The sequence below is a fragment of the Triturus cristatus genome, chromosome 1_2, assembly GCF_964204655.1.
Source record: "Triturus cristatus chromosome 1_2, aTriCri1.1, whole genome shotgun sequence".
In the NCBI taxonomy this organism is placed as follows: Eukaryota; Metazoa; Chordata; class Amphibia; order Caudata; family Salamandridae; genus Triturus; species Triturus cristatus.
In genome coordinates, this window is record NC_140580.1 from 139,101,859 (window position 1) to 139,123,448 (window position 21,590).

The 21,590-nt window shown below is 44.2% G+C and overlaps 1 protein-coding gene across 1 annotated transcript in view; it reads left to right on the forward strand.

Moving 5' to 3' along the window:
* AFAP1L2 (actin filament associated protein 1 like 2) overlaps nt 1-21,590 on the forward strand; it is a 509,415-nt gene that overhangs the window by 462,561 nt on the left and 25,264 nt on the right. Inside the window, exons 15-17 of the mRNA XM_085603289.1 lie at nt 6,220-6,412; nt 12,562-12,726; nt 18,805-18,998. Of these exons, the coding sequence (XP_085459415.1) occupies nt 6,220-6,412; nt 12,562-12,726; nt 18,805-18,998 (552 nt within the window). The remainder of the gene's footprint in view (nt 1-6,219; nt 6,413-12,561; nt 12,727-18,804; nt 18,999-21,590) is intronic.

A 21,590-nucleotide genomic window follows, 5' to 3' on the forward strand; every position in this document is an offset into this window, starting at 1 on the left:
CACACCCACGATAGTCCCGAGGTACCACTGTTACCTGCCCCAGGGAAGCCGGGTGCATAGGTCGTTATCGATGTCGGGTCGCGGGCTGATTTTCAATGGCAAAACGTGAAGAACTGCTGCTAGCAAGAAGCGTCGTCGTTGTCGTGAAGAATGAAAATATAGAACTTGTAGAGAAGGACCTGAAAGCAGAGGGGACAGAGTCTGGGTCACGGCACAGTGACCAGGGGGCTCAAGAGAAGGAGCCCTTCAATGTCGGGTGCTTCCAGGTAGAAGAGGAGTATTTTGGATCGTCAGCCACGGGGTCCAGGAGGCGTCCAGGAAAGCCAGCTTCTGGAGGGCAACTGTCCCACAAAGGATGAGGGTCGCTGTGGTGTTAGTGTCCGGATTGGATCCACTAAGCCTTGGCAACCGCAACCCACGCAAGAAACACAAAACTGCTACTGGTGCAGACCCACTAGGTCTGCACGAGGTCTCCAGTGAGGAGACTGAAGAGCAGGCCTGGAGCAACTAGGAGAACTCTTGGAATCGAAGATTGACCTCTGCTAGGGCCCACAAGTCGAGAGACAAGGGACCATAGGAGGCAGCAATTTGGCGTGCATAAAGATGCACCCACGGATCGCCGGAGCGGGCTAGGGCGTCGATCTTTGGCACAGATGATGCTGAGAGGTTGGCTCAATAATGAGCCAAAGCACAACTTCCCCACTTGTCTGGGTCAGGTGCTGTGCAAGAGGTGGCCGGTGTCCTGGGGTATTGGGGATCTCGGCACCCACGGGGTCCACAGTGCCGAGCTTTGCTGTGCACACTCACTGGCCTCTGGGATGCTTGGAAACCCACCTAAAGGTAGGAAAGAGTCGTCGATGTCCGTAGGAGCAGCGAGGTTCCAACAGGGTCACTTGCAGTGTTTCAGGTGCCTGCCAAGCAGGGGAGTAACTCCTTTACCCCAAGGGAGATTTCTTCATTCAGCTGTGCGGCAGCAAGTCGAAGTTCAAGAATAATCTGAGGCTCTGGGGACCCAGAATTCACCTTTATCCAAAGATTAGAGGAGTGTCCAGATCAGAGCCCACCAATGAGAGGTCAGGCGGGAAAAGGGTGGCTACACCCTCTCCCCTTTGTGTGTTTCCCACCAGGGCAGGGGACAGGATGCCCCTGAACCGGTTCCAGGCGGTGTATGCAGAATGTAGGCACTTGGGAAGCCTACGTGCAACTCTGAAAGGCATCCTATGGTGCACCCACCCAGTTCCAATCCACATAGTCTGTCTGGGGAGGTGGCAACACCTCCCTGCAACAGGATTCCTATTGTCCAGCTGACATGGCTGGAGTTCTGCCCAGCAACAGGCAGCCACAGTCGTGTGGGTGGCGGGTAGCATCCATTTTGTACTACGTGTGCACTTTTAAATTGGTGTCTAAATTCTGCCGCTTTTCCCATATCGCCCCTCTAGCAGGGGGGACTCATGCCCTCAGTCCCATGGCTGGATTGGGGGTATGATTCCTACATGTTTGACACCAAACACGATATGGTTCTGTGTAGCCATTCTCCAGTTATCACGCTATCGCGATATACTTATAATGCGGTTAAGAGTATATGGTATGGCTACACTACAAACAGCCCAGCAATGATTTTACGAAGGTTGCAGAGGGGCCCTACTCAGGTAGGGGTTCCCCCTCACACATATCTCAGCACCCTGCCTTGTAGGATTAGCAAGGCCTGCTTTAGGGGTGACCTATGAGGATATATGTGTTGTATTAAGTGGGATACAGGATACCTATATCCCTGTAAGGAGTGCAAGCACCACCTTACCCAGACTACAGTAGTGGTCTGGTGGTGTCATTTGGTATGGCTGTCCCAGGGGTGGCACAATAAGTGCTGCAGCCCCTGGTAGGCCTCTGAGGGACCCTTGCCCTGGGTCCCTAGGGTACCATCTACAAGGGGCTGATAGGGTGTCCTCAGTATCAGTTTAGGGGCTGATAGGGTACTCACATCAGTTTAGAGAAGAAGCAGATAGGCTGGGGTCCTGGATAGCAGGGCCACAGCCTGGCTAGTGTCATAAAACAGTCAAAACATAAGCAAAAAGTTGGGGGCAACTATGCAGTCGATGCCACTCTCCTACACAGTGGGTAAAGCATTTGCGCGTAACCAACAGTAATACAGTGTAAGCACTGCAAAAGGACACCACACCAGTTTAGAAAAATATCCAATATTTTTATATACTTAAGACAAGACCAAATACGATAAAAATCCATAATTCAATACTTAAAAATCTTTGGTTATCAAAATATTCTTGATAAACAGTTCCTTTATGTCAATAGCTCCATCCGGGGCTATCACGGCGTTGTGAGCAAACATATCCAAACAGTTCTGGCTGACCACAGTGTCGCAGGCCAGCTACGGTATCGGGAAGATCCGCAAACAGTACCTTTTAGAAATGCAGGGCATCAGCGACCTCTCGAGCTTCCAAAAGCACGGCATCCACAGGCGTCGGTTCCGGAGGTCGGTGCCGGAGTTGTCGGGGACCTCGAAGTCACACGCGTTGCAGATCGAACTCCTCTCTGTTGAAGTCAGGAGCGCTGGCGTCGGCAGGCGTCAGGTGCTGCGGTGTGTAGTGCAGCGGTGCGGCGTGCGGTACCCTCAGGTCGCGGTGCAAGCAGTGGCTCGGTGGCGGCATCAGATGGCGTTGTCGGTGAAATCAGGGTCACGGTGCAAAGTGAATGCGGTGCTCGTTGCGGTACTGGCAGGTCGCGGTGCAAGCAGCAGCATTGCCGTTGCTGAAGCGCTGTCCTCAGCTGACGAACTGGAGTCGATGGCGCCGGCATCGGAAGGCCAAGGCTGCGGTGCGGGATGAGGGCGGTGCGTTGTGTAACTTTATGAGCGGTGCCCTTGAACCACGGTGCAAGCAGCGGCGTAGATTTCGTCGTGGAGCGCCGGTGTCTGGGATACCAAGGCGTCGTCGTGAAGCAAGGTGGTGCGGAGTGTGGTGCCTACAGGTTGCAGTGCAAGCAGCGGCTTGGTGGCGGCATGAGCAGGCATTGTCGGTGAGACCAGGATCGCGGGGCGGCGTTGTGGCGGTGCCCTCTGCGGTGCCTTCAGGACACGGAGTCGGCAGCGGCATCGTAGACGTCATTAGGTTGCTTTTCTTCTGTTGCAGCATAAAACACACAGTCCCCAGTGCTGAGGACAGAAGAGCTTGAAGTCTTTGTTGTTCCTGAGACTTCTTCATCAGGGGCAAGCTCTACCTCAAGACCTTGGAGAAAATCACAAAGTAGATTGCAGAAAGCTCAGTCCAGTCCTTTCACTGCTGAAGACAGAAGTAGCCACTGCAGGCCAACACAGCAAAGCACACAGCAAAGTGGTAGTTGCTTCTCACAGCTTCTCCAGCTCTTCTTCTTGGCAGTCTTCTTGGTCCAAAAGAGTTCTAAAGTTCAGGGTCTTGGCCCCAATATTTATATCCCAAAATCTTTTGATCTCTTAGGCAGAGAGTGTCTGTGCCCAGCCAGAACCAGTTCTGCCTTCTCTGGTGTGACCTCCTGGCAGGAGGTGGAGACGGCATGGTCAGAGGCAAGCCCTTTGAGGTGCAAGGAAATCTCCTCCCCCTTCCCCCTTCCCCCTTCCCCCATCAGCCCTTTCCTGACCCATCTAGACTATCTGGAGCCACTCCTACTCCCCAGCCTTCTGTCATCCAAAACCCAGACAGGCAATCCACATTCCAGCAGAGGCACACAGGATGACTGAGCAAGAAAATACCTACTTTCTAAAAGTGGTATTTTCAAACACAGAATGTAAAAATCACCTTCACTAAAAGATGCATCTTTAGATTCTGAGTTCAGGCATACTAAACTTTATTTTCCTACCTAATTCACAGGACCAATTATGTTTATAAGATGTTATAACAAACTCCCCATTCTATCCTAAAGGAACAGGTAGCCTTGCAATAGCGAAAAACGAAATTGGCCGTAATTCACTATTAGGACATGCCACACACACCAGGCCAGGTCCTGCCTTTCACATACACTGCACCCTGCCCACAGGGGTACCTTGGGCCTACCTTAGGGGTGACTGACATGTAAGAAAAGGGAAGGTGAGGGACTGGCAATTGTGTGCACTGGCCAAGTCGACATGGCAGTTACAAACTGCGCGCATACTCTGCAATGGCAGGTCTGAGTTACCTTTTCAAGGCTACTAACATGGGTGGCACAATCAGTGCTGCAGGCCCGCTAGTAGCATTTGATTCACAGGCCCAGGCACACTCAGTGCACTTTACTAGGGTCAAACAAGTAAATCAAATGTCCAATCATGGAAACGCCAATTCATAACACAATTTACCACAGGAGCACTTGCACTTTACCACTGATCAGCAGTAAGAAAAGTGCGCAGAAACACTATGCCAGCAAAAACAGAGTCAAAACCGGGAGGTCAGAAAGCAAAAACGCAGGGGAAACACGCCAAAAGATGTCAAGTCAAACAGTACCTTTTTGATAGGCCACAGTTTCCTAAAAAAGGAGATCCTAGGGAACGATTCTTAAACCAACTGAAGGATGAGAGGGAAACCAGGGCATTGGAGGAATACACTAAGAGATCCTCAGGCATCAAACCTTAACTTACAGCCATTAGACATCCTTAGTACAGATCACTGCTTTCAAATTTCATTTGGGCTCTATCCGTACAAGGATCTGCTTCCCCCCTGGTCAGTTTGATCCCCTTGCACTTTTAATTTGTCCCTCTGACGGTTGCACCCCCCAAACCCTGAAACATCTGGTTTTATTCTGTAAATGTTAATATTTTTTGTGTAAAAAATATTTAATACCGCTTTTAAAATCCAGGGGTTTCATCTAATTTAGTCCTGCCTTTTTACATTTACGGCTATTACCTGATCATGCGGTGATGCTGGCTGTTACTTCCTATTTAAAAGGAGCTCTATATTGGAATAGAATTATGTGCACCTAATTTACAATGACTTGATAGGTAGGTTGGTTTGTTTTCCTCTAAATTGTACTTAATGTTTATAGAATGTGCAACCTGAGCGCAATACGGTGGCCACTATATTATAAATTGAACGAATTTATTTGGTTCTTATGTTTTTATCTTTTCTGATTATAACGCACAATCGAATAAAGATTTATTACCTACCAGTATGATAATAACTTGCTTTTATACAGCACTTAGTGCTACATTTGTTTTGTCTTGTTAAAGCTCTGCAAATTCCAGGTTTTATAATGATGACGCTCAGTTTCACAGGTCTGTTTGTAATGAAAAAGGACAGTGCAGTGTGACAAAAGTGTGGCACTGAGAGTTGCTTTCATTGAGAATACCAGAGGGCTTCAGCGGGGTAGACTTGTTACCTTTAAAGTGGGAGGGAAGCAATGGATGATCAAGGGCAGGGGTTGGAGATGTAATGGGGGAACAGCATTAAAATACATACTTTCTCATTTATTGTTAAAACAAAACAGTGGTTCACTCAATGTAAGCAGTGGAAGGATACGAGTCATCCAATCAAAAGGATGGCAAAAAAGCTGTGCTCCCTGGGAGGGACAAAAGCAAGAAGAGGATGGAAACCCAATGAATATGAAGGAAATAAATGAGTGACAATAAAGCCATCAAATAGTAAGCAGTGGGCTGGCTCTATGATCACTGTTTGTATGTATGTATGTATTTGGTATTTATATAGCACAAACCTGGCCAAAAGGTAGTGGAGCGCTGCACATTATCAAAGACAGGCATAAAGTCAGCCAGTAGTAGGAGAGGAAGCTGCTAAACTGAACGATTTTTTTTTTTGGTTTCCAAGAGGTCATTCCCAAACAAGCAGCTAAAATCTGTCTGTAGGCCTGACCCGATAAACGAAGAGACATACAAGTATATACCTAAATAGGGAGAATTAGAAAAAAACAAGATAAATATACAAATCAATTTACTGAATATACAGATGATGTACTGAACAAACATATGCATAAGCATGATAGATAGGTGGGCGTGAGGAATAGACGGATTGATTTACAGACTAATTGGAAAACAATACAAAATAGACAAATGGCTATATCAAGTACTTTCCCTCTTGCATATTAATAAACATGATATGAATGATGATGCTGAAAGACCCGCTCTCATCAAAATATAGCCCCATTAGTAATCGATTTTGAAATCATTTATGTAATAGGATAGCACAGCAGGTTTCAAGGTTCTTCCGGATGATCCCCACAACTCCTGGCAAATCTGTTTCTCTTCCTCAGAGATCTCCGGCGATGACGAATGGTGACGCGCACTTAATGCGACCCATGGTTACAATCCAAGCCCAGCAGCAGAACATCTCTTTGCCCCAGTGTAGCCTTGAGAGGAAGCTACTCGCAGTCGCAGCCTTCACCAGCCCGCAGCTTCAACAGGTTAATAAAGAGAGAACAGAGAAGACGAAGGTCACTAGTGCAGGTAAGTCTGACCCACCATGGTTAGTAGTGAAGAAGAATTTAACCCACTGCAGTCATTGGTACACCTGGGGCAAAAGCAGAGGGGGGTCTCACTCCACAGGATGACTGATGCAGGGGAGTCTGCCACACAGATCATCAGCACATCAGCCAATGGCGCTAGCAGAGGTGAGTCTAATACTCCAGGGTCACGGGTACAAGTAAACCTGACTAATCATGGCTATGGGAACATTTATGAAACACTAGGCTTGCACAGGCATGTGAGTCTGGCACACTGGGTTCACTGGAATAGGAACCAGTACCACCTGTGCGCATATGGCTAATACACAGGGCATCAGTACAGATAAGTCTGAGACACCCTAGTTCATCGTACAGGTAAATCGTGCATATCAATATCACTCAGGGGAACAGGACTGGAAGCCTGCATGAGAGTAGGGTGGGGGAGGGGGTTCTTTATTAACTTTGCCGCAGGAACTTGGTTGTTCAGTCTTGTTGCTCTGGGTGATTACTGATGGACCACCAGAGATGAGTTCACCAGCCCTTGTGTAGAGAGGAACAGTCTACCAGTGATTATGGGTTGGCTGAAGGGCCATCACACAAGTTCAACAGTCCCATGATTTTACAATCGGGTACATTTGACTCATTGCCTAGCCTGCATCTTATGAGGAGGGTGAGAGTGCCCAGTTCCCATTATAGTGATCCTGCACTTGCTTTACATATGATCAGCAATGGTGGCTGACACAGGTAAAAGAGGTGGGGTGCGGGCAAGTCAACAGATGCTGGGATAGGTAAAACCACTTACCTTGAACTCGCCGCATTGTCGATTTGGCGTGCGGCGAGTGCAAGGGAAGCATTTATTTGATATTTAATTGTACCTATCCCGTCATCTGTCATTTCCCCCCCCAATCTGGCCCGCCCCACTGCTCTTACCTGTGCCGGCCTCCACTGATGAGCAGACATTGTTCATGATGGAAATCAATGTACACCACTGAATTCTCCCAGACCTTAGCAGTTCCTCTTCAGAAGACCAGAAGACTCAATAGCATTACTTTGCCCACCAATGAGCTACATTTCTGGAGGCTATAGGGTTGCACTTGATTTTGGAATGTCTTCAGACATCTGGGTCTATGGACATTACTGGTAAAGTATTTAATTTATATTATATATTAAATATAATCGGAACCACCTCAGAAAATATTTAATGAATAAATAGCCTCCTTGGGATTTTGAACGGTAAAGTCTTCTACATACAACCATCAAGGTCTTTAGAGCACCTGGGTTTTTTCATAGCTAGTTTTTAGGTATCAAGGGAAAGGAGTTATATATTTATCTATGACTGCTTTTACGAATTGAATAAAATTAATTCAGCAGAAAATGCCGCCCACTTGAGTGTGATGGAGTTTTAAATGAGACCTTTTAAAATCACTGTGACTAGTCTTCCCAAAATTGTGAAAAGAACCTTGAGTGAACATAGCTTAATTTGTTCCCACAAATATTTGCCTACTTTATTCCTTTTAACTGCATATTTATTTTATTTATGCAGCATTCACCCTAAGACTGTTCATTTTCTATCTTTTCTACTCTTGAGCCATCACCCTTGTTTCTCAGTATGTCTTCCTGTTCTATGTTCTCAGCTGAACCTCGGTTGCTTCTTGTATTCTGAAACAGTGAAAAAGCTACTATAACAACATATGTTTACCACCATCTTTGAACCTTAGGTTCATATGAGGTGGTCATGACCCTGGTGTCAAATAATTATTCCATCCTTGATATGTTTAATGGCTCTCAGGGATAGTAGCCAAACCAAGACATGACACAGCATTTGTTGTGATGTGGGGCATTGGAATTTCTAAATAGAGTGATGTTCAGCTACTTGTAGTTCTGATCACTAGGATATCTCAGAAATTAAATATCTTGTATTCACTAGGTCTAGGTAAAAGCTTGACCTGAATTGGAGATGCTAACTATTAGACTTGGCATCATTTGACGTGTCTCTCCTGAGTTTTTGCTTTCTGACCTCCCATTTTGACTCTGTTTTTGCAGGTTTAGCGTCTCTGCGCACTTACTCACTGCTGATCAGTGTTAAAGTGAAAGTGCTCCTGTTGTAAACTGTGTTATGGATTGGCGTTTCCATGATTGGCATATTTGATTTACTTGTCAGTCCCTAGTAAAGTGCACTGAGTGTGCCAGGGCCTGTAAATCAAATGCTGTTAGTGGGCTGCAGCACTGGATTGTGCCACCCACACAAACAGCCTTTAAATGTAACTCTGGCCTACCATTGCAGAGCCTGTGTGCAGTCTGGGCAAGTGTCCCAAATTACCAGGTTCTAACCCTCCCTTTTGTTACATGTCAGTCACCCCTAAGGTAGGCCCAAGGTACCCTTGTGGGCAGGGTGCAGTGTATGAGAAAGGTAGGACATGCCCTGGTGTGTGTGGCATGTCTGGAGAGTGAATTACTGCCAATTTCGTGTTTCACTATTGCAAGGCTACCTGTTCCCATAGGATAGAATGGGGAGTTTGTTTATAACATCTTATAAACATAACTGGCCCTAGGCACTAGATAGAAAAATAAAGTTTAGTATGCCTGAACTCAGAATCTAAAGATGCATCTTTTAGTGAAGCAGATTTTTACATTCTGTGTTTGAAAATACCACTTTTAGAAAGTAGGTATTTTCTAAGCCATCCAGTAGGCCTCTGCTGGAGTTGTGGATTGACTGCCTGGGTTTTGGATGACAGGGGCTGGGGTGGAGCAGTGGCTCGAGATAGTCTAAGTGAGTAAGGAAAGGGCTGAATAGACCTGGGCATCATTTCGAGTAGGGGAGGAGATTTCCTTTCACCTGAATGGGCCTGGTCTGCCTTTGACAATGCGGTCTCCACCTCCTGCCAGGAAGCCACACCAGAGACGGCAGAACTGGTTCTGGCTGGGCACAGACACTGTCTGCCTGAGAGGACAAATAGTGGGGCCTGAACCCCTGAACTTTAGAACTCTTTTGGACCAAGAAGAAAAGATGGAGAGGCTGTGAGGAGGAACTACCACTTTGCTGAGTGCTTTGCTGTGTTGGTCTGCAGTGGCTGCTTCTGTCTTGGGCAGTGAAAGGACTTGACGGAACTTTCTACAACTTCTTTCTTTGAGTATCTCCAAGGGCTTGGGGTAAAATGTGCCCCCGTTCAAGAAGTCTTAGGAACAGCAAAGACTTCGAGTACTTCTGCCCTCAGCACTGGGGACTGTGTCTTTTGTGCTGCAACAGAAGAAAAGCAACCCGATGTTGTCTACAATGACTCTGCCGACTCCATATCCTGAAGGCACTGCAGAGGGCACCGCCGCATGCAGCACCGCAACCCTGGTCTCACCAACGACGCCATCTGATGCCACGACCTGTGAGCACCGCACTTCGCACCGCCATGCTTCATGACGCCGCCTTGGTATCCCCGACGATGTCGCTCCACATCAAAATCGGTGCCGCTGCTTGCACCGTGGTTCGAGGGCACCGCTCGTAAGTTACACGACGCACCATCCTCCTCCCGCACCGCAGACTTTGCCTACCGACACCGGCGCCATCGACTCCAGTTCATCAGTCGACGATGACGCTGCCTGAATCGTGAACTGCCTGCATCGCGAAGAGTAGCAGATCACTTTGCACCGCGACCCTGATCTCACCGATGTCGCCATCTGATGCCGCCCCCAAGCTGCTGCTCACACCACGACCTCACTTAGCACCGCAGCACCCGGCGCCTGCGGATGGCAGCGCTCCTGACTTCAACCGCGAGGAGTTCGAACTGCAACGTGTGTGACTTCAAGGGCCCGACAACACCTGCACTGACCTCCGGAACCAACGCCTGCGGACGTCATGCTTTCAGAACTTAATGATAGGCCCCCGACTCATGCATTTCTAAAGGTACTGTTTTGCGGGTCTTCCCGACACCGCAGTTGGCCCGCGACGCCGCGGTCAGCCAGAACTGTTTGGATTTGTTTGTTCAAGATGCCGGGATAGCCCCGGACTGAGCTATCGACTTCAAGAACTGTATTTCAAGGTTATTTTGATAACTGAATATTTCTTAGTACTGTATTGTGGATTTTTATCGTTTTTGGTCTTGTCTTAAGTATATAAAAATATTGGATATTTTTTAAAACTGGTGTGGTCTCCTTTTGTAGTGCTTACACTGTATTACTGTTGGTTACGTGCAAATGCTTTACACACTGCCTCTAAGATAAGCCTGACTGCTCGTGCCAAGCTACCAAGGGAGTGAGCAGGTGTTAATTTTGGAGTGTAACTCCATTATCCTGACTAGAAGGAAGGGTCCCAACTTGGACAAGGTGCAAACCATTGCCAACTAGAGACCCCCATTTCTAACACTAAACAAAGGTCTTTTTGCATGTATGCATGAATGTGCTTTAATATACTGTGAACCTAGTATAAAGGCAGCACAGCAGTGTACAAAGTTGACTATGAAAGTTAATAGAAACAAAGGAGAGACACCGGGAAAAGACAGACACTGATCCATCAAATACTCCCAAGGTGGAAGACACCAGATGTGTGATAGTTGGGGTGTTAAATAATGCAGAGGTTAGGTTAATACAGAAAGTGGGTAGGTACCGTTTTATTTCAAGCTTTACAAGTTGTCTTAGATCACTGTGTCTCAAACTGTAAGTCGTGACTAGATGTTTGGTGGGTCGTGAATGTTCATAAATACAGATGCCTTTAAATTCTGCATTTATCTTCTCAAATTTGCTGACCTTTAAGGACAGAGGTCAAAGATCAGGCTATGTCTTCTGACAAAGTGCTGCTTATTTTAGTTAACATGGGAATTGATTTTACAAATTTTTCTTGCTTTGCAGTCAGAGAAAGAAAACTGAAGTGAGTTATGTGATAATCTTGCTGGGTACAGAGTGTTTGGAAGGAAAGGCTGTAGGATGCCATTTTTGTGACACACAACAAAATGTAAAACCTTCTAATGAATTGTGCACAGTAAGCAGTTAGAAAAGCAAAAAATGATGCACTCTAGTTTTTAATTCTGAAGTGTAATGGAAAGAATAATTTTAATATCAAAGCAAACCAAGATACTTTACTTATTGAAACCTGATTTCCACACATTATCATTTGTGTGCAATACCGTTTTATCAGTAAAACCGTATGCCTGTGCAAATTTAATGGAAAATGTGCTTTCTATAAAGGACAGTGCACTACCACATGATGCTTTGGTTATGTGAAAATGGCCCACCTCATGTCTATTGAAGTTAGGTGGGACACAAATGTTTGTTGTCCTAAAAAGTGGGTTGTGGCTCCAAAAGCCTAGGGAAGCACCGTCTTAGAGTTTGTGGTGGTACTCTTCATTGGAGAAAAGATAAGTAGGTTGAACTGAGTTATTGCAAGATCAGCAAAGGTAAACATGATATTTTTTGTTTTATGTGATGAAGTTATGAGGGGCAAGAATTGCATCGGGTGTGTACCCAACGGTGTTGGTGATACTAATAATTAGTTGAACAAAAATCACTGTTCCCATGTTTGATACCAAGCATTAGATTATGGGCAAATCATGTTTATCAAACCAGGTGCTGAGGTCCCCAATTATTCAGAGATTAGGTGTTTTGTAAGGGACCTCTAAGACAATGTCCTAAAATCTCAAATTAAAGGTACAACATGTCCTAATGATGTAGTAGTACCACGCCTGATAATTTCAATACCATGCAGTTTATTCTAGGTATAGCATTCACACATTAGAAGTGCTGAGACACTCATATTAAGGCCCTTATTATTGTCTTACCATTGTTCCTTTGGTGAGTATTTTCATTTAGAAACTAAAAATACCTATGTTTGCTCTTGGTGTAAATTCCAGACTGTTTCGACGTACACCATGAGTCGCACACATTTTGCAGTGGTTTTCTGTTTTTGCCTCCTCATCTGGGGATATCTCCAATGGAGTGTTACAGGCTGGATCTCACACTGTTAAGAATTTTATCTTAAGGTCGTATTCAACTGTGTTTTCTCATCAGCCAACTTCCTAGCGAACAAGTTCCCTTCCAGTAAGAATGAACAAAATGTCCTCCATAGGTTTTGGACATGCTCTTAAATAAGAGGCATACTTTACAAGCTCTTTACCTTTCTTTTTTTATTTGACCCTTAGTCTTGTTTTGCACTTATGTTACTGTTTGCAGCATCTGTGGAAAATAAGCTGGGAAAGAACCGCATGGAGTTTGATGTCAAGCGTCTGAAGGAGGAGAAAGACAAGCTGGAGAAGGAGAAGGAAGAACTCCGCTCTCAGTTGGCCCTGATTCGGAAGGAGAGGCGCGAGCTGAAAGAGACGATAGCAGGATGCAAAGGTGACAAACACCATATAATATTTAGTAGCAGAAAGTTACTTTTGTTGACATTAGTTGACAGTATATATGTGTGTGTGTGTGTATGTATATATATATTCACTTGAAAAACCATAGGTTTCACACATGTTATAGTTAGCTGGACATTTCACTCGTAAAAAACCAATGAAATTCCCCCGTTATAGTTAGTGCAGGCAACTATAACTCACGCGACCGCAATCCTCTGCTGATGACGTCAGATATTACATCACTGTATTTAGACACTTATTTACCCATGTCTTCTTCCATTAATCTTTAGCTATACATATATTACAAATATTTATTTTTCATAAAGACACATATGTCATCAGTGATGTAATATCTGACGTCATCAGCAGAGGATTGCGGTCGCGTGAGTTATAGTTGCCTGCACTAACTATAACGGGGGAATTTCATTGGTTTTTTACGAGTGAAATGTCCAGCTAACTAGAACATGTGTGAAACCTATGGTTTTTTAAGTGAATTTGCAAGGTTTTTTAAATGCTAATTCGTAACTATAACGTGTGTGAAACCTATGGTTTTTTCAGTGAATTTGTACGTTTTTTTAAAATGCTAAGTTATTTATTTATTAATTTTTTTCCCCCAGGTTTTTCACCGTGCGCGCACCACGCGATTTAAAAAAAAAAAATGTTTTTTTCTCCCTTGGGGGTCCTTCTGTGACCCCCTGACCAAGGCTAGGTGGTCAGGAACTGTCCACTCTGCCCCCTTTTCACGTTCTCCACCTTTCTTTTTCACCGCCTCAGACTGCGAGAGACAACATGGCGGCCGACACTTCCTGGTTTCGACCGATTCGAATGTTTACCGACATCTAACAACCAATCAGAATTGCGCTCGCGCACGGCAGGGTGCGCGCACAGTGCGCGCACGGTGCGCGCGTATAGATATTGATATGCTTTTAAATGCTATATTCTCAGGAAATACTGAACAGATTTACACCAGACCTGCAAAAGGCACTTCCTTGACCTTATGGCTACCTCTCTGCCAAATTTCACGTAATTCTGTTCAGCCGTTCGGGCTGTAGCTGCGACTAAAGGTCCTATGGAAAAATGCATGGGGAAAACGTGTTTTGGGACCCCCCTTTTTCTCGGCCCCCGCTTGACGAATCACCCCGAGACTTTCAGGGTAGGAGCTGAGCGGAGCGCCCCATTAGTTTTGAAAATTTCGCGAGGATTCGTCAACCGGCGCCAAAGTTATTCAAAATAGAATTTTGAGATTTCCTATGGAAACTGGGTTGTAACTATAACTATCTACTGGCGACCGCCAGTAGATAATATATATATATGTGTGTATATATATATATTCACTGAAAAAACCATAGGTTTCACACATGTTATAGTTAGCTGGACATTTTACTGATAAAAAACCAATGAAATTCCCCCGTTATAGTTAGTGCAGGCAACTATAACTCACGCGACCGCAATCCTCTGCTGATGCTAATACTGTATTTAGACACTTATTTGCCCATGTCTTCTTCCATTAAATTTTAGCTATACATATATTACAAATATTTTTTTTCATAAAGACACATATGTCATCAGCAGAGGATTGCGGTCACGTGAGTTATAGTTGCCTGCACTAACTATAACGGGGGAATTTCATTGGTTTTTTATCAGTAAAATGTCCAGCTAACTATAACATGTGTGAAACCTATGGTTTTTTCAGTGAATTTGCAAGGTTTTTTAAATGCTAATTCCTAACTATAACGTGTGTGAAACCTATGGTTTTTTCAGTGAATTTGTACGTTTTTTTAAATGCTAAGTTACTTTACGCCATTTGTGGCGTGCGCGCCCACTTAACGCAGTTCATTCCGTGCGCGCACGGTGCGCTTCGCGCACCGCGCGCCCACTTTACGCAGTTAGTGCCATACACGCAAGGTGGGCACGCAGTGCGCTACGCGCACCGCGTGCCCACGTTACGCACCGTGCGCACATGGAGGACATATTATGCGCTTCCTTGTGATAGGTAATCTGTTAAATTTAATTTGTAAGTGATGACAATAATATGCCATGCACAGAGAGTGTTTTTTTTTTTTATTAAAATTTTTAGCGTAAGCGCACCGTACGCGTACGGTAAGCGTAATCGGCGAAATTTTCAAAAAATAAAAATTTACCGTTTTTGGCCTTTGAGGACTCAACTAACATGGCTATGTGCATGGGCGCTGTCTAAACAGCCCCTTTATATGTGTTTTGCCTTTATTTACAGCCCCCCCCCTCAGAGTGCGAGAGAGAAAATGGCGGCCGCCGCTTCCTGGTTTCGACCGATTCGAATGTTTACTTAGATGTAACAGCCAATCAGAATCGCGCTCGCGCACGCCACCGTACGCGTACGGTAAGCTTACGGTAAGCGTACCGTAAGCTGGCTCAGATATATATATTGATTTAAAGGCTATTTTCTCAGAATCTACTGAACAGATTTACACCAAACCTACAAAAGGCACTTCCTTGACCTGAGGACTACCTCTCTGCCAAATTTCTAGTAATTCTGTTCAGCCGTTCGGGCTGTAGCCCTGTCTAAAGGTCCTATGGAAAAATGCATGGGAAAAACGCGTTTTGGGACCCCCCTTTTATCTCAGCCCCCGCTTGACGAATCCCCCCGAGACTTTCAGGGTAGGAGCGGAGCGTAGCGCCCCACCTATTTTGAGAAATTCGCGAGGATTCGTCGACCGGTGCCAAAGTTATTCAAAATAGAATGTTGCGGATTTCCTATGGAAAAGGGGTCCTAACTATAACTACCTACTGGCGACCGCCAGTAGGTAATATATATATATATATATATATATATATATATATTCACTGAAAAAACCATAGGTTTCACACATGTTATAGTAAGCGGAAATTTTACTGATAAAAAACCAATGAAATTCCCCGGTTATAGTTAGTGCAGGCAACTATAACTCACGCGACCGCAATCCTCTGCTGATGCTAACACTGTATTTAGACACTTATTTGCCCATGTGTTCTTCCATACATTTTTAGCTATACATATATTACAAATATTTTTTTTTCATAAAGACACATATGTCATCAGCAGAAGATTGCGGTCGCGTGAGTTATAGTTGCCTGCACTAACTATAACTGGGGAATTTCATTGGTTTTTTATCAGTAAAATTTCCGCTAACTATAACATGTGTGAAACCTATGGTTTTTTCAGTGAATTTGCAAGGTTTTTTAAATGCTAATTCCTAACTATAACGTGTGTGAAACCTATGGTTTTTTCAGTGAATTTGTACGGTTTTTTAAATGCTAAGTTACTTTACGCCATTCGTGGCGTGCACGCCCACTTAACGCAGTTCGTTCCGTGCGCGCACGGTGCGCTTCGCGCACCGTGCGCGCACAGTGAGCACGCGGTGCGCTTCGCGCACCGCGCGCCCACTTTATGCAGTTAGTGCCGTGCACACGCGTGCCCACGTTACGCTAGATGGGCCATGTACGCACGATGTGCTTCGCGCACCGTGCGCAGATGGAGGACATATGCTGCACTTCGTTTTGAAAGGTAATATTTTAATTTTTCGTATATTTTATAAGCCATGCACAAATTGCACACGGGGTGGAGAGAGTGTGGATAATTTTTTTTTTTATTATTATTTTTTTTAATATTTTAGTTTATCTCATCATTAATAAGCCATGCACAATTGGTGCCCTGCGGGCACCAATTGCACATGGGGTGGAGAGAGTGTGGATAATTTATTTATTTTTTTAATTTTTTACCGTACGCGTACGGTAAGCGTAATCGGCGAAATTACCGAAAAAATAAAAATTCCGTTTTTGGCCTTGGTGGAACTTTGGGGACTCCCTCAACATGGCTATGTGTGTGGGAGCTGTCTAAACAGCCCCTTTACATGTTTTTGGGCTTTATATTTTAGAAATCACTCTCAGTGCGAGAGAGAAAATGGCGGCCGCCGCTTCCTGGTTTCGGCCGATTCGAATGTTTACTAAGATCTAAGAGCCAATCAGAATCGCGCTCGCGCACGCCACCGTACGCGTACGGTAAGCGTACCGTAAGCGCACCGTAAGCTGGCTCAGATATATATATTGATTTAAAGGCTATTTTCTCAGAATCTACTGAACAGATTTACACCAAACCTACAAAAGGCACTTCCTTGACCTGAGGACTACCTCTCTGCCAAATTTCTAGTAATTCTGTTCAGCCGTTCGGGCTGTCGCCCTGTCTAAAGGTCCTATGGAAAAATGCATGGGAAAAACGCGTTTTGGGACCCCTCTTTTATCTCAGCCCCCGCTTGACGAATCCCCCCGAGACTTTCAGGGTAGGAGCGGAGCGTAGCGCCCCACCTATTTTGAAAAATTCGCGAGGATTCGTCGACCGGTGCCAAAGTTATTCAAAATAGAATGTTGCGGATTTCCTATGGAAACGTGGTCCTAACTATAACTACCTACTGGCGACCGCCAGTAGGTAATATATATATTTATAACTGCGTAGTTCTACTTAGGTCAGAGTATCCATACAAAGAGTGTTTTTTGTTTTGCTAATACCTTTAGTGAGGTTTTTACAAATCTTCACAAAACGAAACTACATTCACCTCAGCTCCTTCCTGAAAAGTTTCAGGGTGATCCATCAAGCCTTAGCTGAGAAAAGGGGAGGTCCAAACACACTAGTGTTGCATGCTGCCTGCTACTGCTTTGCTAAAAGGTATGCTAAGTGAGGGAGTTAGTTGAGTATGACCAAAAACCCAGACATTCACTGTAAATAAAATGAAAAATAAGGTTAAAATTAAGTTCGTGTTAGGCATGGTAATAAATTTTACTTTACATTAAAAGAAAACCTTAGAAATTCACTGAAAAAACTAAAGGTTAAAGTGGTGTTATAGTTAGCAATTGTAATAACATATAAACTATCATTTTAAAACAAGACAAACACTGAAATTTACCAGTTGTAGTTCATTGAGCTAACTTTAACGTGTGCTTCCACCAATCACTGCTTATGACCTCACATATTATATCACTCATGACATAGTAAATGACATAACTTAATCTCCAAGTGTGGTCTTATGTAATGTAACTGGTACTCATGTAACCCGTTAATAAACAAACAAAAAAAGCTCTTGAAAGAGAGAAATACGGTCAGGGGAAATAGCCTCCAAACATGCTGTAGTATCCTTATGTAAGGTTATTATTGTTCTCCTGTATCTTGTAAATAGCTGCTCAGCCAGTGTGAGAGTTCCATGTGGAATGTTGACGTGACTGGAATGTTGGAGGTTGGTGTGGTGTGAGACAGTTAGGAGAGGATGGGCTGAGCAGCTAGCATGCTGCTCCTGGTGGGGCTATACTATGGACTTTACTATCTTAATAAATAACCTAAATATATATACTGGCTACGTCTGCTGTGTCACATCAACCTATGGAACCAGGTCACTTCACATGCATTCCTATGGAGTGCTTAAAATACAAGAAAAAGTAGCCCCGAAAGCACAAGCTTTGGAAGGACAATGGGCAAAGAAGCACTACTTGGAGACATGTACCAGGGAAGTGAAAACCACACACAGCAAAAGTAAGGCCAGCAGGCACTGACAGAGAATTAAGAAACTGAGTGATGCTGAGGCAAACCAATGGGCAGAAAATGTCTCACAAGTGACCTCACATGCACGGTTTCAGGCGATACCTTAAAAGTATTTGATTGGAAACTCAAATTAAGGATTGGACTGCAGGTTGTGGCGAGGGATCCCTTGCTCTAATAAAGTGTATGAGAGAGTGTTTTCCCGGAGCTATTCTTGAGGCTGTGTTTTTTTTATCCAGAAAGTCCTATTTTATCTCTGATTTTTAAATTTAGAAAGTGTAGTTTGAAGGACCATCGCCAGGTATCTACCACCTTAAGGAGCTAACAAAAGTCCTGAAATATTTTAATGGGAGGCCATTGAATGTGTTCCTGTTGCTGGGCCCCTTACCAGAGAAGAAGTTTGTTTGGATGTAAACATGATCATCTTTCTTTGAGGAGGGGTTATACTGTTAGATCGAAATCATATGGTCAGTAAGCCCACACAAAAGCTCTTGAGTCATCTTATCAAAATCTCTTTCATTTCTCTTCCAGAAAAAGAGGTGCTGTCCACCCTTGAAGAGAAGCTAAGGGAGATAGACGAGGAGAGCAAAGCAAAAGAGAACAGGAGAGTGGACTTGGAGCTGAGCATGATGGAGATAAAGGAGAACCTGCGGAAGGCTGAATCCGGTCCGGTCACTCTCGGCACTGCAGTAGACTCCATCATCCTAGAAGGGGCCAGTGCAAATGTAAGATCACAGGGCACACAAAGGAGTTTGGGGTTTCCCTTGGCCATCACCCATTGATTTGTGTATGTGAGACTCGTACTCTAAATTTGTTGACTTTACTTTGACATAGAATTAACCCATTCTACCACAATGGGAGGACAAATCTAAGATTTTATCAATCAGTTGCCTCTGCTGTTATGTGCATTAATACGTTTACTTCAATAGAGTGGGCGCAGCTTGATTTACTCAATTGTAGTGTGAGTTGAGTGATTCAGTTCCACTGTGCATACATTCACTCTGCTGTAGTGTGCTTTGATGAATTTTGCTCTAGTCTACTTTGATAAACTCAGCTGTATTTGACATTAATTGCGTGGTATGTATGTATTGATAGAGTAAATTGAAGTGTGTTTTGATCCATTCAATTGAAGAGTGCATCATTTTATTGACTCAACACAACTTCACGTTTATGTTTTTACCTAGGCACAGTGTGTATTCATTTATTGACTCGTGCAGTATGTTTTAAATGAGCCTTGTGGAGTGTATTAAGCGAGCTTTAGTGTGCATTTCTTGATTTGGTTGTAATGTTCATTGACCAGTTGCCTTTTGCAGTGTGAACCCACTGTTCCTTCTCTAGTGTGCACAGATTTATTTCTGAAAGCATATTTTGCTTGTATCAAATGAATGTCTCGGACATTGGGTGTATTGATTGCCACGTTGCAATATGTTTGGAATGATTCATCTGTAGTGTGAAGTTGTTGATTCATTTACCAAATATATTTATTGGTGGACTCAAATGTTGGATTGACTTAGCTATACAGTGTAATGACTGTTTGACTTGCCTTAGTGTGCATTGATTTGTTTTCTCCTTAGAAACAAATGAGGACAGACCTGTATCTCACGAGGGAACCTGAGTGTATACATCATAAAGAAATGTTTCCTTAGGAGTTATTTGTAACTATATGTTTAAAGGATCATTCCCACAGTATGAGTTAATGTGTACATCATCTATCCATTGAACAAAACTAAAAAATATTATACTGTACATACTGTAGGAATATATAGTCCAATGAACCAATATGTCCTGGAGCACAGCAAGACTTTGAGATACTATGTGCATCACTGGACAGTTTGATCATCATGGTTTCCTGCTGCAAAGAGGGAGCAAGAGAGGGGTTTTATGACCTATTAAGAATTGTAAATAGGAGGGGTATCCTTTTCATATTTAGGTGGCTGCGTGGTGTGTATCAAGGTTTTGTGACTGTGATCGCAAACACAAATCATTGATCAGATACAAATACCTAACTTAGGCTGATATCTCATTCACAAGGGGAAAGTTGTTCCATTGGTACAACTTCCCCTTTAGAAATCATCACTGCTGGCCCCGGGGAGGAGGGCATGTAAGGCGCAACACTGTTTTCCTATCCGGAATGCGAACACTGAAATCAAGGTATGTTGCGCCTTGTGGAACTCCATCCCTGTGTTTGCTTTCATTCATATGTGGGTGGCAAACTGTGTCCTGCTTCATTAATATTATTGATGTGGATGTTTTGCAACCTCCTCTGAATTTTCATTTTGTGATGCAAAATCAGTCACACTGACTTTTGACAACTGCCCGGCAAGTGTACAATTTACACCCTCTGTTAGCGAAATGCCCAGTAGTACGCAAGACCCTCTATCTATGAAGCAATTCACATGTATGATCTGGGTTGTGTGTGCCTGACCTGTGCATTTCATTGATCTTGCTGTCAGTAGTCTTAGCAGACCTTGAGCAGTGACTTTCAGTTCAACTGAATGTATGACTGTACACTCAGCGAACTGCTGCAGTGCAGGGAAAAGATGCTTTGAGTTATGATGATGAACTGTGTTCTTCAGTTTGCATTGGACGAATTATTGGCTGGAGATTGTATCAAGTTTGAGCTGTTTGTAGTTTTCAGAGGTAAATGTATGGCACTTTCTGCAGTAAAAGGCCTGCTGACTACAGCACTATGTAAACCGTGGTATATCATTATACTGGTTGTTAAATGCACTTTCCTTCATAGCATGTGGATCAGGTCAGTTATGAGCAAGGGGCCTTTTTAAGGGCTGGTATACCCCAAAATGCAACTGCTATAGTGTTATTAGAACACTCACTCATGGTTGAGTGTTCTAACTTAAAAAGGGGAAAACATAAAGACAAATATTGGAAAGCTGGAGCAGAATCTAGGGAAGCCATTAATGGCCCTCAGCACTCCATTGTCTTCATTGCAGCTCTCAGCCTTCTAATGTTCGAAACTGTGATAAGTCTTGTAGGACATGGCCGTCTCTGCTGGGTCATCCCCAAACTTTTTGCCTTCACCCTCCTGTTTTCTGAACTCGTTTGACTTTCAGGACTATGTGCACTTTACCACTGCTAATCAGTGCTAAAGTGCTTGTGCTCTCTCCCTAAAACATTATGAAGTTGGCTTGCACCCAGTTGGCACATTTAATTTGCTTGTAAGTCCCTAGCAAAGAGGTGCTGCTTGCACCCAGGGCTTGTAAATTAAATGCTACTGGTGGGCTTGCAACACTGATTGTGCCGCCCACTTAAGTAGCCTTTTAAACCTGTCTAAAGCCTGCCATTGCAGCTTGTGAGTA